The following is a 16903-nucleotide window of genomic DNA, read 5'->3' on the forward strand; positions in this document are numbered from 1 at the left end:
CCCGTACCTTTTTATGGTTTTGAATATACTATTTTGGTCCTGACCCTATCTTATGATCTCTTGATTATCAATGTAGTTTTCCTTTACAAGTTTTTCTTTACTGTTTTTCAGGCAAACAACCATATGGCAGAAGTTTTAGAAACACGTCTTTTATCTTCTACATTATCAATTGAAAATTGCTTCAATATGTTAAAAAAGAATGTACTAATGAGGTTAAAGGTTGACAATCTGGCCATTTGTGAGGTTGGAACCGGAGCTGGAGACAACACATTTGATGTTATTCTTCTTGGTCAATTTTAATTTTTGCAATCATTTAGGGTGAAATCTAAAGCAATGTGATCATTTAAAACAAATGACTGGCAAGCTGCAGGATAATATGCATTGTATAATCCCATTTTTGTACGACAAATACATATATGTATATATTTGTGTCGACATAAGGAAAGTTCCTAAAGGAATCACGCTTAGTCAAGCAATGGCCGTAGATTTCAAGTGGAGCTCTGAGGAGGAGGTTTTAATTTTAACTTTAGATACTCCCAACTATGTATTTAGAATAATTCTGTATGTTTTACTTTGTCTTATCATGTATTGTTTTGTTTTGTCATACTTCATTTTTGAGGTGCCTACCATTGCAATAAAAATACACACCCACAACATGAATTTCCCTGTATAGGTAACAGTTTTCCAACACACTGTCGTGTTTGGAACTGGAAATGCTGAGGAACAAAGGAAACTTTCCCGGTTATATTTTTGGAAACTTACGCCACAGGTGCCACGTATAATTTAATTCACAGTCCAACAACAAAGTCTGAACTTTCTTGAAGTGTGAAGTTATAGCCTAATCCTAGTTCCTGCCGTAATGAATCAAAAGCAGCAAATACAAGTTGCATGAGTTTCTTCTGCAGAGCTCTAATTACAAAGCTGCATCTTAGATTTGGGCTGAGCACATTGGATTTCAAATGAAGAGTTACATTCACAACTATAAATTATTCTTCTAAGATTCAGTATTTCTATGACACGGTCGCATAGAGATTATTAGGCACATGGAACGCTCACGGTTCAGGAACAATCACTAGAAACAAGTGAATTTGAAATTTATAAAGATGGAATGTCTGTAAACTGGTGATGTCACTCTGGCACGCAGGCTGTGACAGAGCTAGCTTGGGAGCAACTTGTGGACCACTGAGAGACTTGGCCTCCCGTTTCTAACTTATTGGCCTAAGGACACTCGAAATATAACTGAAATAGATCAACCTCAGGTTTGACCTTATTTTCAGAGTTAGTCAAATATCGTCAAGGTACGTTTTTACTATCCTTGGCACTTCTCAGAACTCTGATGCTAGGAAGAGCAGAACAAAATAGTGAATAAATGGGAAAAATCTCTGCTGGTACATTTTGGCTAATTAATCCTTCACTGAAAACTTAGTCCTCACTGTACTCACGTGATCATGTCTTCAGGTTCTTTGTTTAGCATCTGAACATTCGTTAGCATCATACACCTTCCCACTTCTTTATCGAGGTGCCTTAAAATGTTGTCCACAGCTTTTCGTACTTGGGAGTAATACAAGGACATTCCTGGAAAATGTGCATTATAGTTACATCTTTGACTAAATCCACCAAGGAATGAAATCCTACTTTGTTCCTCCCCTATGACATGTTTTTACTGAAGACCATCTATGGGTCAATGACTTCATTAAGCAGATTCTAATTCAATCTAATTTCTGTAGAATGCTTGGCATAGTGTCCCGAACTTGGTAGGTGTTCACCGAATAAGCACTTAAATTTAATAAATCGGAATTCTCATACTTCAAAGGGAAATATTTTCCCGAAGAGTTAAAATAAAAAGGAAATAGGTAGTTTTGCTTTAGAATTTTTATGTTTTTGGTTAGTACAAGAAAATTCACCATCATTACTGATGATGTAAATAAAGAACAATTGTTATTTGGGGTTGGGATTTTAATAAGTTTATTGTTCTCTGAAATATATGTATAGATTTTTTAGTAAAATAAACAAAAATGGCTTTACATCACAAATTTTAAAATGAAGTAAAACCTATTTTAGCTATAGTATTTTTACTGTTCTCATTAAATTAGTGTCAATGTTCTACAGTGGAAGTCAAATATATGTAGCCTATGTATATTTCATGTATGTATATGCATTTCATATATTTATGTATATAATACAAATGAAAAGCAAATTGCTTTGCATTTAAAATTTGTACTTTAATGAAATAATTATTAATGATTATTTTTTCATACATTAAATCTTTCTGAACTCATTTGAGCATTTCCTAATTAAAGATAAACATTTGAAGCAAAAAGTCTCCTCAAATTTCCCTCAGATCTTTGACATAGGAATTATTTTAACAAAGTTTGTAGGTTTCTAAATTCAAGTATTCAATAAGAAAGAAACAAATGCAAAAATCACCTCTTTGGATTAAGATAGCTAAATTAAAAAAACAATAGTCTCATATAGGCTAAACCCACAATATGACCTGGCATGTGTGGGATGTGGAATGTTTAAAACAGGGATTTAACTAATTTTACTGAAAAAAAAAAAAAAAGAAGGAAAGGAAGTATAAAAATGAATGAACTAACAAATGAATATTTATATGGTTGCTTTTTAAACAGGATATCTACCAAAGGACACAGATGTCTCAGAAATTTACTGTAAAATGTAGATAATCAATATTAGAAGTTTGAAAAGACCGTAGATAAAAGTCTAACATTTAAATGGCAAAATGTTTACCAGGAAGTTCCAGAAAGTTTAAAGGGCAGTAAAACAAAGCACAGCATGAATCATTCAAAACAATTAATGTTGGAATGTTACAGCTACTTGTATAAAAATGTTTTAACAGCGTACCTCACTGAGGGTAAGTATCCATTGGTCATTAGAAGGGCTTACCAAGGCCCACCTCTAACACGTGTATCTCTGAGACCCACCTATCATTTTGGCTTCTTCTTCAGTTAGCGTTTTACTCAAATATGTTTTCTTCACTCTCAATGTGTTTCCTGAAGGGAGAACAGCTCCTGTCACCGGCATGGGGGGTTCACCGTCTTTCTGCTGCAAGCTGTCGGCTATTACTAAGAATGCCCGTAAACCAATGTTCATTCTCTGTAAGAGATAATGTGTTCATAATAAAAAGAAAAACCCAATTATTGTCGTGGAATTAAACCATCGGCCTTTGAGAGAAGTCAGCATGGCTTGCTATCCAGATTAGTATGAGAAAGTAATTTAAAAGGCACAAGAATTTAGGCCAAACCTATGAACGTTAAATTGAGTTTCTGTCACTATTTGTTGGGACAGCAGAGGAAGACAACCGGAAAGATTTTCACCCTACTTGGAGGGTACGTTTGAGAGGGTCATGCTCATCCTGTTTGGGGAATCCTGGTGAACCTCAAAGGGAAAGGCATTCATCCTCTGGAGCAGCTGCAACTAAGGGAAACTGAGGTAAACAAAGGGCTCATAGGTCACCTGAGGGAGAGAGATGCCCTGTGTGTTAATTCACAAAGACTGAATGAAAACAAACAGGAGTTACAAATGTGAATCACAAAATAAAAATGGTCTGTTCTGAATTGCGGGTTGATGACTCTTGATTCAAAAAGACTGGTGAGTTTGAAAATAAATTTTAAAAGTTCAATGCCGCTGAACTTGTTACTGATAAAAAACACATGGGCTTATAAGAAGACATGCCATTCGGGGCCAGATCTTTATCACCCTCAGGCTCAGGTAAGGCATAATAGTGGCTCTGAAAGATCACTGAGAGATGGTTGCTACCAGTAGCAATATCTTGAAAGGTCCCAAAGTACTAAAACATTTGTACTTCCTTAACAGCCATGTGTAATGCGTTTATACTCAAATTTTCATGAAGTAATACATGAATACACATTACATGAAGTAATGTTTCCAAAGCAGGCTACTACCCAACAGCAGAAAATAATAATTATTGCTACCAACAACGATACTCTAGTTATAATTTACTGAGCCCCTAAAATCTGTCCAGAACTGCTCATTAGTTCTCATTTCAAAAACAGCCATGCAAGGAAAGTGTAATTATTCCTATTTTTCAGGTGAAGAAACCGAGGCCATACAAGTAGGTGGGAAGCTATACCCAAGTCAAGTTTGCCCCAGTTGCCTATTCTGTGATATAAGATTACATCCTGTAACAAAAAAAAAATACAGACTTCTTTTCATTTTGAAACCATTCAAGCTTCAAGGCACACTGATATTTTAACCAGGACTTGGTGAACAATTTTCTGGCTCATTTGTGCTGATCCAATGTGTACTTTATGATTTTATAGCCTTCAATAATATTCTGTCTCCAGTTTCTAGAAGGAAACAGTATTAACTTTAAAAGATTTAACTGTGTATTAAAAGTCCACTCATTTCCTCATTCATTTTAGTAGTTCGTGACATGTATTCTAGGCTTATGTATCTTTCTCAAGACATAGTAATGTTTTGGGTGAGGAAGTGGAATGTTCAATTCGGGAAATGCAATGCAAATAGAGTAACTGTGGATTGCTGTCACTGGCCAAGTCTGTTATTTGCAAGTGGTATATCCAATTTATGAACTGCCCTGGCCAGTTCTCTGAGTTTTCCTTCCCTCTGGATAACACTGGGACATATATTTTCAATTTAGCTTCACAATTTTTTTTTTTTTTGTATTTTATATAGTTTTGCATCGTACCTCTCCATTTTATTATTTGTCTACTCTTAGGAAATTATTTAACTCTTCCAATTCCAAGTCTCAGCTTCCTTTCTATAAAATGAAGATAGTGATACCTAGTGATCATGCAGGGCTATGGTAAGGATTAATGCCTGAAAAGTTCCTGCTGGTAATTATATATCCTTAGGTTTGAATCTACACTTGATTTTTTTAAAGTCAGGTTTATAGAGACATAATTTGCACAGAGTAAAACATACACAGTTGCACAGTTCTTTGAGTTTTGTGAAACTTAGCCAGGTAACTGTCATCACATTCAAGATATAAAGTTATTTCCATCATCCCCAAAAGTTCCCTCATGCCTCTTTAGAGTCAGTCCACTTTCCATCCCAGCCTCTGACAGTCATTGTCTAATTTCTGCCTTCTAGTATCTCACCTTTTCCAGAATGGAATGGAACAGTACATCGTCTTTTGTGTCTTGCTTCTTTCACATAGCATCAAGCTTTTGAGATGTTGTTGCAATAGAAGTCATTTGTTCCTTTGTTTGTTTTCATTGCTGAATAGTATTCCACTACATTGATGCTGCACACAACTTGTTCAGCCACTCACCAGCTGTTGAACATGAGTTGCTTTCCTGTTTTTAGTTACATCAATAAAGCTTATTCTAAAATTTATAGGGAAAGTATAAGGAATGAGGATAACCAACAGAATGCTGAAAAAGAAGAAAAAAATTGGAGGACTAGTATGTCCTCATTTAAAAATGTTTATTCTATGAATAAATATTCATAGAAACCTTTTTGGAACTTTTGGAGCTTTAATTTCTCTTGGATAAATACCTTGGAGTAGAAATGGTGGATCATACAGTAAGCGTGTGTTTAAATTTAAAGGAAATTACCGAACTGTTCTCTAAAATGGTGGTGCCTTTTTGTGTTCTCACCAAAGCAGTACCAAGTTGCAGGTGCTCAACATCCTTCTCAGCACGTCTCAGTGTGGTTTTAACTTGCATTTCCCTCATGACTAATGATGTTGAACATCTTTTCATAGGTTTATCGGTCATTTGTATGTCTTCTTTGGGGAAGAGGCTGTTCATTTTGCCCATTTAAAAAATGGGGTTGTTTCTTACTGTTGAGCTGTGAGAGTTCTTTATATCCTAGATACAAGTGCTTTATCGATATGTTTTGCAAATAGTTTCTTCCCAGTCAGCTACTCTATGCTTTATTAAGTCTCTCTTAAAGTGCAGACACATTTTTATTATGATGATGTTTGATTTACCAATTTTTTTTTTTTTTGTAATTCATGATTTTTGTGTCCTAAGAAATTTTTGTCCACTCAAAGATTACAAAGATTTTATTGTATGTTTTCTTCTGGAAGATTTATAATGTTGGATTTTACACTTAGGTTTACGATACGTTTTGACTTAATTTTTGCTTACTGTGCAAATTATGGGTTGAACTTCCTTATTTTGCAAGTGGATGTCCAATTGTTCAGCACCATTCATTGAAAAGGCTACCCTTTATCCATGGAAATAACTTGAAAATGTTGTTGAAAATAAAGTGGCCATATATATGGGGGTCTATTTTTAGAGTCTCTTTTCTGTTCCATTAGTCTTTAAAATCACTTTTCTGCCAGCACTACGCTATTGTAGCTTTTCAGTATGTTTGGAAATCAGGACATACTAGTCCTCCAATTTTTCTTCTTCTTTTTTCAGCATTATGTTGGTTATTCTAATTCCTTATACTTTCCATATAAATTTTAGAATAAGTTTATTGATTTCTATAGAAAATGCTATAAGGATTTTAACTGGGATTATTAATGGGATTATCATTTAACATATATAGATTAATTTGGGGACAACTGACTTTTTTATAGTCTTAAATCTTTCAGTCCACAAACAGTATTTCTGTTTATTTGGGTTGCCTATGATTTTCCTCAACATCTTTTACTTTTCAGTACACAAATCTTATACATAATTGTTAGCTTTAGTGCTAAGTACTTTGTTTTCATTGCTGTGATAAATTGTTCAGTTTCTTTTTTTTTTCTTTTTTTAATTTACATCCAAGTTAGTTAGGATATAGTACAATAATGATTTCAGGAGTAGATTCCTTACCCATTTAGCCCATCCCGTCTCCCACAACCCCTCCAGTAACTCTGTTTGTTCTCCATATTTAAGAGTCTCTTATGTTGTCCTCCTCCCTGTTTTTATATTATTTTTGCTTCCCTTCCCTTTTGTTCATCTGTTCTGTGTCTTAAAGTCCCCATATGAGTGAAGTCATATGATATTTTTCTTTCTCTGACTAATTTCACTTAGCATAATACCATCTAGTTCCATCCACGTAGTTGCAAATGGCAAGATTTCATTCTTTTTGATTGCCAAGTAATACTCCATTGTATATATATACCACATCTTCTTTATCCATTCATCCATCGATGGACATTTGGGCTCTTTCCATACTTTGGCTACTGTTGATAGTGCTGCTATAAACATTGGGGTGCATGCCCCCCTTCAAAACAGCATACCTGTATCCCTTGGATAAATACCTAGTAGTGCAATTGTTGGGTCACAGGGTAGTTCTATTTTTAATTTTTTGAGGAACCTCCATACTGTTTTCCAGAGTGGCTGCACCAGCTCACATTGCCACCAACAATGCAAAAGAGATCCTCTTTCTCCACATCCTCACCAACATCTGCTGTTGCCTGAGTTGTTAATGCTAGCCATTCTGACAGGTGTAAGGTGGTATCTCATTGTGGTTTTGATTTGTATTTCCCTGATGATGAGTGAAGCTGAGCATTTTTTCATGTGTCAGTTGGCCATCTGGATGTCTTCTTTGGAGAAGTGTCTATTCCTATCTTTTGCCCATTTCTTCACTGGATTGTTTTCTGGGTGTTGAGTTTGTTAAGTCTTCATAGATTTTGGATACTAGCCCTTTATCTGATATGTCATTTGAAAATATCTTCTGCCATTCTGTTGGTTGCCTTTTAGTTTTGCTGATTGTTTCCTTCACTGTGCAGAAGCTTTTTATTTTGATCAGGTCCCAATAGTTCAGTTTTGCTTTTGTTTCCCTTGCCTCTGGAGACATGTTGAGTAAGAAGTTGCTGCGGCCAAGATCAAAGAGGTTTTTGCCTGCTTTCTCCTCGAGGATTTTGATGGCTTCCTGTCTTACATTTAGGTGTTTCATCCATTTTGACTTTATTTTGCGTATGGGGTAAGAAAGTGGTCCAGGTTCATTTTTCTGCATGTCGCTGTCCAGTTTTCCCAGCACCATTGCTGAAGAGACTGTCTTTATTCCATTGGATATTCTTTCCTGCTTTGTCAAAGATTAGCTGGCCATACGTTTGTGGGTCCATTTCTGGGTTCTCTATTCTGTTCCATTGATCTGAGTGTCTGTTTTTGTGCCAGTACCATCGTGTCTTGATGATTACAGCTTTGTAATACAGCTTGAAGTCTGGGATTGTGATGCCTCCTGCTTTGGTTTTCTTTTTCAAGATTGCTTTGGCCATTCGGGGTCTTTTCTGGTTCCATACAAATTTTAGGATTGTTTGTTCTAGCTCCGTGAAAAATGCTGGTGTTACTATGATAGGGATTGCATTGACTATGTAGATTGCTTTGGGTAGTATCGACATTTTAACAATATTTGTTCTTCCTATCCAGGAGCATGGAATCTTTTTCCATTTTTTTGTGTCTTTTTCAATTTCTTTCATTAGCTTTCTATAGTTTTCAGTGTATAAATTTTTCACCTCTTTGGTTAGATTTATTCCTAGGTGTTTTATGGTTTTTCGTGCAATTGTAAATGGGATCGATTCCTTGATTTCTCTTTCTGTTGCTTCATTGTTGGTGTATAGGAATGCAACCAATTTCTGTGCATTGATTTTATATCCTGCAACTTTGCTGAATCCATGGATCAGTCCTAGCAGTTTTTTGGTGGAATCTTTTGGGTTTTCCATATAGAGTATCATGTCATCTGCAAAGAGTTAAAGTTTGACCTCTCCTGGCCGATTTGGATGCCTTTTATTTCTTTGTGTTGTCTGATTGCTGAGGCTAAGACTTCCAATACTATGCTGAATGACAGTAGTGAGAGTGGACATCCCTGTCTTGTTCCTGACCTGAGGGGGAAAGCTCTCAGTTTTTCCCCATTGAAGATATCAGCGTTGGGTCATTCATAAATGGCTTTTATGATCTTGAGGCATAATCCTTCTATCCCTACTTTCTTGAGGCTTTTTATCAAGAAAGGATGCTGTATTTTGTCCAATGATTTTTCTGCATCTGTTGAGAGGATCATGTGGTTCTTGTCCTTTCTTTCATTGATGTGAGGAAGCACATTAATTGTTTTGTGGATATTGAACCAGCCCTGCGTCCCAGGTATAAATCCCACTTGGTCGTGGTGAATAATTTTTTTAATGTATTGTTGGCTAATATCTTGTTGAGGATTTTTGCATCCATGTTCCTCAGGGAAACTGGTCTATAGTTCTCGTTTTTAGTGGGGTCTCTGTCTGGTTTTGGAATCAAGGTCATGCTGGCTTCATAGAAAGAGTTTGGAAGTTTTCCTTCCATTTCTATTTTTTGGAACAGCTTCAAGAGAATAGGTGTTAACTCTTCCTTAAATGTTTGGTAGAATTCCCCTGGAAAGCCATCTGGCCTTGCACTCTTGTTTTTTGGAGATTTTTGATTATGAATTCGACTTCTTTACTGGTTATGGGTCTGTTCAAATTTTCCATGTCTTCTTGTTTCAGTTTTGGTAGTGTATATGTTTCTAGGAATTTGTACATTTCTTCCAGATTGCCCATTTTATTGGCGTATGATTGCTCATAATATTCTCTTATTATTGTTTTTATTTCTGCTGTGTTGGTTGTGATCTCTCCTCTTTCATTCTTGATTTTATTTGGGTCCTTTCCTTTTTCTATTTGATCAAACTGTCTAGTGGTTTAACAATTTTGTTAATTGTTTCAAAGAACCAGCTTCTGGTTTCATTGATTTGTTCTACTGATATTTTTGGTTTCAATAGCATTGATTTCTGCTCTAATCTATATAATTTCCTGTATTCTGCTGGTTTTGGTTTTGGCTGTTCTTTAAGGTATAAGGTTAGGTTGTATATCTGAGATATTTCTTCGTTCTTTAGGAAGGCCTGGATTGCTATATACTTCCCTCTTATGACCGCCTTTGCTGTGTCCCAGAGGTAACATTGTTCGGTTTCTAATTGTTCATTACCATAATATAGAAATACATTGATTTTATATATTTATCTTTTTTTTTTTTTTTTTTTTTTTTTTTTTAAGTAAGCTTCTTCCCAACTTGGGGCTTGAACTCATGGCCCTGAGATCAAGAATCTCAAGCTCTACCAAATGAACCAGCCAGGTGCCCCTCTATATTTATCTTGTATCCTACAAACTCTCTAAAAATTTTTTTTTTTCAACGTTTTTTTTTTTTTTTTTTTTTTTTTTTTTTATTTATTTTTGGGACAGAGAGAGACAGAGCATGAACGGGGGAGGGGCAGAGAGAGAGGGAGACACAGAATCGGAAACAGGCTCCAGGCTCCGAGCCATCAGCCCAGAGCCTGACGCGGGGCTCGAACTCACAGACCGCGAGATCGTGACCTGGCTGAAGTCGGATGCTTAACCGACTGCGCCACCCAGGCGCCCCACTCTCTAAAAATTTTTTAAAATTATTTTTATTTTTGAGAGGCAGAGAGAGACAGAGCATAAGTTGGGGTGGGGCAGAGAGAGACACACAGAATCTGAAGCAGGCTCCAGGCTCTGAACTTTCCACACAGAGCTCAATGCAGGGCCTGAACCCACGAATGGCAAGATCATGACCTGAGCCAAAGTTTGACACTCAACCAACTGAGCCACCCAGGCACCCCTATCCTACAAACTATCTAAAATAATGTATTAGCTAAGCCGAGTCTTCGGTAGTTTCTACATATGCAATCATGTTGTCTGTGAATAAAAAGAGTTTTGTGTCTTCATTTCCAATCCTTATGCCTTTTATTTCTTCTTTTTGTCTCTGGTGCTGGCTAGGACATCCAGTTCCATGTTATTTTAGGTCATGACAAAAATTAGAGAAATGGATGACCTAGAAACTTCTCACAGATGAGTAAGTTCTTATGATGATTAAGATGCATATAGAAGCCATCTCAGTCTGAACTAAAATGGGATACTTACCTGGAAATTATTGGACTGTTGAGTGGTGATGCACTATAAACTTCGTAGTAAGATAATCATTTACATCTCTAGGCACTGTTCCACAAGGTATTTCCAAAATATGATTTAAGACACAATTTGAATACGTTTCTTGGGCAACTGTGACCTACAACATATTTTATCAAGTGTGACATCTACTTTATAGACTATCCTCATCCTTGTGTGTGCTATTGAGTGAGATCACAGATCTGCCTTTAAGCTTCTAATCACCAACTAGTGATAAATTCTTCCATAACCATATAAGCTCAGGAGAAATGGAAGAAGATACTCAAATGTCTTTTTGTAGTTTTAAAAATTAAAAACCCCATAATTCCAATTGTTCTGTACAAAGAGGTTAACCAATTATTCATTGACTGAGGAGTCTGAGGAAAGAATAAAGGGTAAATTTTATACATGGTGATGATGACGGTAGCTTTCAGTATGTTCTTTTTAGACTAATAACCTGGTAATTCTGAGGGCTGTTAAAGCCATGACTCCTGAGAAGTGAAAATATTTTGAGAAACTTCCCAGCAGAGAAGACTCTTTACCTAGGGTTCTGGGCCCCATTCTAGCCCAAATGTTCTGGATTTGCATCAACTCTGTCCCTCTTCCCTTGACCCTGGCTGTAGCCATTCCAGAAGACTGTGATGGCATTAGACACGAGACAAAAACTCCCATTTTGGGGCTTCTCCAGCTGTCCCTAGATACATGGCAACCTTAGCACAAAGAAGAGAATATAGGCTGTGGAACCAGGAGATGTGGTTCCTTTTGCTATTAACCAGCTGCTGATTTCGAGCCTCTGTCCTTACTGACAGAATGAAGGAGCTAGACAAAATAGTACAGTGATGATACAAACATTCCTTTTTAAAAAAATTTCTATGGTGGGTTTTTTTACTTTGGTTTGGTTTTTTTTTTTTTTTTTTGGTTTTGTTTTGTTGCTTAAGAGCTTGTAATGTCACAGTATCACAATTATTCTATGAGTGATCTAGAAAAGTATTTTGTTCATTTTCCTGGCAAAAAAAAGTTGAAGCTCAGAGATAAATGTCTTAGAGCTAGTTTAAGTGGTAAGGCCTGTGTCAAGGGGCAAATCCAATACTGTTGCCTTCTGGTTTAGTGTTCTTTCTACAGTATCATAGGGAAAAGACTGCAAAGAGGCACCCTGCCAGGCACAGTTCTGTTGGCCACCAGTGTTCTTAAAGTTTAAACTGGGATGTGCTTCTCATTTGCATAGGTCACTCCAACCATGTGTTGTGCCCATCACTTTCAGGATCTGCCTGGCCCTTGAGTTGTGACGCTGCCACAGAAACATAGATCCGTACATCACTCGATTTCATTCAATTTTAGTATTTTATTATCACATGCGTTCATTCTTCTCTGTTTCAACACTTCCCAGGACTCAACTTGTTCATCTGCATCAAAACAGCTGTAAGTACTGACTTGTCTAAAAGAAAACACCGTGACCTGTAGTGGCAAATTATCTTTTGGGGCAAGGTTTGCTCTATCATCGAAGCACTGAATATGGTGGCACATAAACTTGCTATCATCCTAAGTCTGTTCACCCAAAACCTGACTCCTGAAATTCCATCATCTATGATTGTTAGTCAAATAAACATGGACAGAAAGAAACAGAAGACTTTTCAAGAAAATGGCCTTCGCCCTATTCCCCAAAGTCGCAAAGCAAAGGTACGGCTCGGTTAGAAGTACATAAAAGGATCATTTCATTCATACCTCTGGGTTGAGGCTGAAAGCTTTTGCTGGTTTTCCCACACAGAGAAAATCAAAAATAATTTCTTTCATTGCAAAATCTAAGCGTTCCTGTAGTGGAAAAGAGACAACAAAACAAAGATTTTAAAATACAAATTCAGTGTGAAGTGTCTATTTTCATTTTAGGCCACCAACAGGTGCTTGCTACAAGAAGCAAGATGCTGTTCAGTTTTATGCATTAAGAGAATCCCTGAAGGAAGACCATGCCCCTTAGAGCCTTGGGTGAAGCTGCCCGTTTTCATGTGATGTACAGAGATGCTTTTGTTATGTAAAATGTGGAATTTAGCCCCTAAAGCCTGGAATGACGAATGATAAAACAAAAAACAAAAAACAAATCCCCCAAATGAAAAACCAAAACACTTGGAATGTCTGGGCTTAAATACAGTCTGAACACTTTCTGCTTGTAAAGCAAATGCTGATCACCTCTTGAAACTCAGTTTAAAATATACGTTTAAAAATACCACTGCAAAATGACCATCTTCTTCTATTCTCTAACGTTTCAAATCCTTGGGCTCATATTATAATGGACAATGTCTGAAAGCGAAATGAACAATCAACAAATAAGACATACTATGATTACGTAAGTGAGAAAGCAGAAGCCAGATTCTAATGGTTTGAGACAGTGGCTGCTATGATATGACTGGTTCATTTTAAACAATATTCTGGAATAAGCAAAACACATTCTCAGGCACGTGATAACTATATGCAGAAAAATCACATTAATTCATCTGCCCAAAAAGCAAGAAACGTCTTTTCCCTAAGAGCAAATATGACAGAGGCATCTCATTATCCGAACACATAGAGAGATATTATACATTACTAGTCTGTGAAGTAACGACTGACCCTTACATCTTTATATCAATGTCAATTGTCCTAATAGTATTTTCATGCCTATAATTTCCCTTTATCCACACAGCATTCTGAAGTACACTGGGTGAGCATTTCCTTCCACGTTTTACAGTTCATTTTACAGTTCAAGACACAGAAGAAAGATGCTTGCTCTCTGACTTGTTTAAGGGTATAGAGCTGGCTTGTAGCAGAGGCTGAACTGGGATAATTATCTTTTCACATTGTTCTGTAAGTCACGAGGAAGTCGAAGTTGGGATATAACCATTTACCCACAAAGTGTGATTTAAAAAGTAAAAATCTTGGGTCTAAATAGTAAACTAAATACTAAAATCTATGCTTACCATTATTGGACCCAGTTTTTAAGGAAATTAGTACCTTTAAGTTCTTAGAAAAGTTCCTGGCAGGGGAGCCTGGGTGGTTCAGTTGGTGAAGCATCTGACTTCAGCTCAGGTCACAATCTCATGGCTCCTGAGTGCAAGCCCCCCATCAGGCTTTGTGCTGACTGCTCAGAGCCTGGAGCCTCTTTTGGATTCTGTGTTTTTGTCTGTCTCTGCCCCTTCCCTGCTTATGCTCATGCACTGTCTCTCTCTCTCTCTCAAAAATAAATAAACATTAAAAAATTAAAAAAAAAAGTTCCTGGCAAAGAGTAAGTGCTTGATAAATTCTAATATTCCTATTCATGCTTCTTTCTCACGGGGTGAAAGAGCATTTTTATTCACTCCTCAAATTTCACAAAGCAATCTTTTGATTTCCTCCAAACACCAGACTCTTGGCTTCCTCCTGACTTGCAGAATCCAGAGCAGAGCATCGGGACAAAACAGGGACTGGGAGTCAAGAGGCCCTTTTACTAATAGGTTCTATGGCCTTGGATGAGTCACTTAAACTCTCTCAGCTCCTTCATGTGACAGACGCTGAAAACACTTGATGTACCCATGTCACTATTTGTTTTGAAGAAAAAAACAAAAAGCTACGTGTGAAAACACTGACAACACCATCCTGCAAAGTCTTTCCACATAAGCTATTACTTCAGACTTTTCACCTGGTAGTACTTGCTAGGAAGGAGACTGGCTACTTGAAGGCAGTTAGATCATTCCCACTGCCAGAAGCTTCTCCATTACCTGCGCAATGAACTGGATGATTTTCACAAAGATGTTCAGAGGCATATCCCTTGGCACCACACCACGGGACCCTTTGGGGAAAAGTGTTGTGATGATGGTTATAAGACGGCTGAAAGATAGGGAGAAAAAAAGAGAACACAAGCAAGATTGGCTGAGCTCCAGTCCTGTAAGTGAAAATGGCAGATGTTTGATCTTATCTAAGTATCAGAGAGAATTCAGAAAAAGGAAACAAACCACTTCATCCCTTTTTCATCAGCATAATTACTCTATCAAGTTTTTCTGCAAAACTAAGGGCAGTGGGAAGATTATAGCCGTGTGCTTTGTTAACACGGTGAAGGCAACCTTGGCCGTGGAAGCTTGCCGTCCTAGTAGAGGCCGAAATTTCTGTAATGGCTGCTGAGCTACTGAATAAGCAAAGACTGAAAACGTCCTTAGGACTTAGATCTTTTAGAAAGTGTCAACTTTGAATAGTTTCTACTTTGGTTAGTATAGGTAGCAGTAAAACAAAACACCCTCTTTATTGGCTGAGTAATGGTTACCATTAACTCAGTGAGGTAGTTACCATTAACCCAAACCAGATCCTTACCTCTGAGTAGCTGTGTTGCTTTCACATTTAATTCGAATCATGTAAACCCAGAGTAATCTGTATAGAGATTCCAGTGCAACCCGAGCCATCTTGGGGTCTTTATTCTGCAACAGAAACCAGCATGTAAGATAGCATTAGATTTAAGATTTAATTAATATTACGTGGTTAAAAAAAAAAAAAAAAAAAAAAGATTAAATGGTACTGTATGGAATGTATGGAGATTATTCTTTTCTGAATGGCTTAGAAATGCAGGGCCCCTACAAGGCACTGCATCATCTGGGATTTATGGGGTATTTGCGTCCGGGTGTCCATTGTGTAAATAATCTATGAGGAGGGATCCAAATAGCCATGAGGGCAGGGCAGAGTGGTTCTGGGGGAAGTCATGTCATTCTCTCTTTGCCAAGGTGAATACTTGAAATTGCCTTCTTCCTCCAGCCCTAGGGAACCTGCATTCTCTAGCACTAAGAGAATAATTAATCTCTTCTTTCTAGTGTTGATTATGCCCTTGTAAACATTGTTTTTGTTTTGATTCCCCAAGTTCCCTACCCACCCCCCCACCCCCACTGCCTGAATCTAATTACCCACCAACATTTATTGAGATGAATGTGTACTAGGCACTGAGTTAGAACATGGGATATAGAGATAAAAGATAATCCCTTTCCCTAAGTTGTTTACAACCTCTGGGGGATGGGAGATGGATAAAAAGCAATCAACTCTAAGGCAGTAGAAAAAACTGGTAGGCACAGGAGCTAAAGAATGAAAACAGAAAAAAAGACAAGCTATGGCAAGCTCAAGGAAGGTCAGGAAAAATTTTAAGGGGCACATGAAAACTCAGATGAACTTTAATCCAATCATTTACTCATGTGTTCATTCAACAAACATTTGAGTGGCTACAGTGGGCCAGGTACTGTGCTTGGCACAATATGAAACTTTGCACGGTGTAAAAGGATGATGGGAAGGGAGAGCGTGTGGAAGCTAAGAGAGCTGAAGAAGACCAGTCATGTCTCACACCCTGGCAATAGTTTGTATTCCAGTGCCTAGGGCCAGATGAAGGAGCAGGGGCTGATGAGGGTTATGAGGAAGGCAAGGGTGATGTGTGGGACCCTGCATGCCAGGTTAACAAAGGGGACCAGGGTTCTCCTGATGGTGACAGGAAGCCACTAAGATCAAGGAGACCACGGAAGAAGTCCCCACACCTTGCGGAAAGGAACAGAGGCAGACCAACTGTGACAGAGCTGCTGGCTTCTGGGTAATAACAGGCCAGAGAGGAAGCAACGGATTCTTTCCTTACTGTCCTGTCTTAATCTAATCATATTCCTCTTGATTTAAAAATCATGCACTGGATAGTTTCCCTGATGCCTGTGGGATCCAGGTAACATTTCTTGGCATGGCATAACTGACCGGTCAATATGTAGCTCTAATCTACCTTTTCTGCCTCCATCCTGCTTTTCCCCCACAAGCTTCCTCAACTGTAGCTAGGCCATGTTCATTCCATTTCCATGTCAAGAGTGGGTTCCTTCACCCCTTGCCCCTGCCTCCTTCTTTTCTATCAGGTGAACCCTACTCCTTCACAGTCAACTTGAACATCCCCTCTTTTGTGCAGGCTTCTCTGTTCCTCCCCAGGGTCCTCAATCTCATACCATTAAAGCTAATTATTCTGTCCTGAATGTCTTCTGACCTTCAAACAACCTCTAGCAAATGGTCTTGTTTAGATGTCGGAAAGGAAGGGGCATTATTTACTGTAATATC

The 16903-nt window shown here is 37.7% G+C and overlaps 1 protein-coding gene across 2 annotated transcripts in view; it reads right to left on the minus strand.

Annotated features, from left to right (window-relative positions):
• FRY (FRY microtubule binding protein) overlaps positions 1-16903 on the minus strand; it is a 344560-nt gene that overhangs the window by 128439 nt on the left and 199218 nt on the right. For both annotated transcript variants that reach the window (XM_058688112.1, XM_058688123.1), the window contains exons 12-16: positions 15155-15258; positions 14569-14677; positions 12566-12652; positions 2943-3114; positions 1443-1575 (exon numbers count right to left, since the gene is read on the minus strand). In XM_058688112.1, the coding sequence (XP_058544095.1) occupies positions 1443-1575; positions 2943-3114; positions 12566-12652; positions 14569-14677; positions 15155-15258 (605 nt within the window). The remainder of the gene's footprint in view (positions 1-1442; positions 1576-2942; positions 3115-12565; positions 12653-14568; positions 14678-15154; positions 15259-16903) is intronic.

The sequence above is a fragment of the Neofelis nebulosa genome, chromosome 1 (assembly GCF_028018385.1).
Source record: "Neofelis nebulosa isolate mNeoNeb1 chromosome 1, mNeoNeb1.pri, whole genome shotgun sequence".
Lineage (NCBI taxonomy): Eukaryota > Metazoa > Chordata > Mammalia > Carnivora > Felidae > Neofelis > Neofelis nebulosa.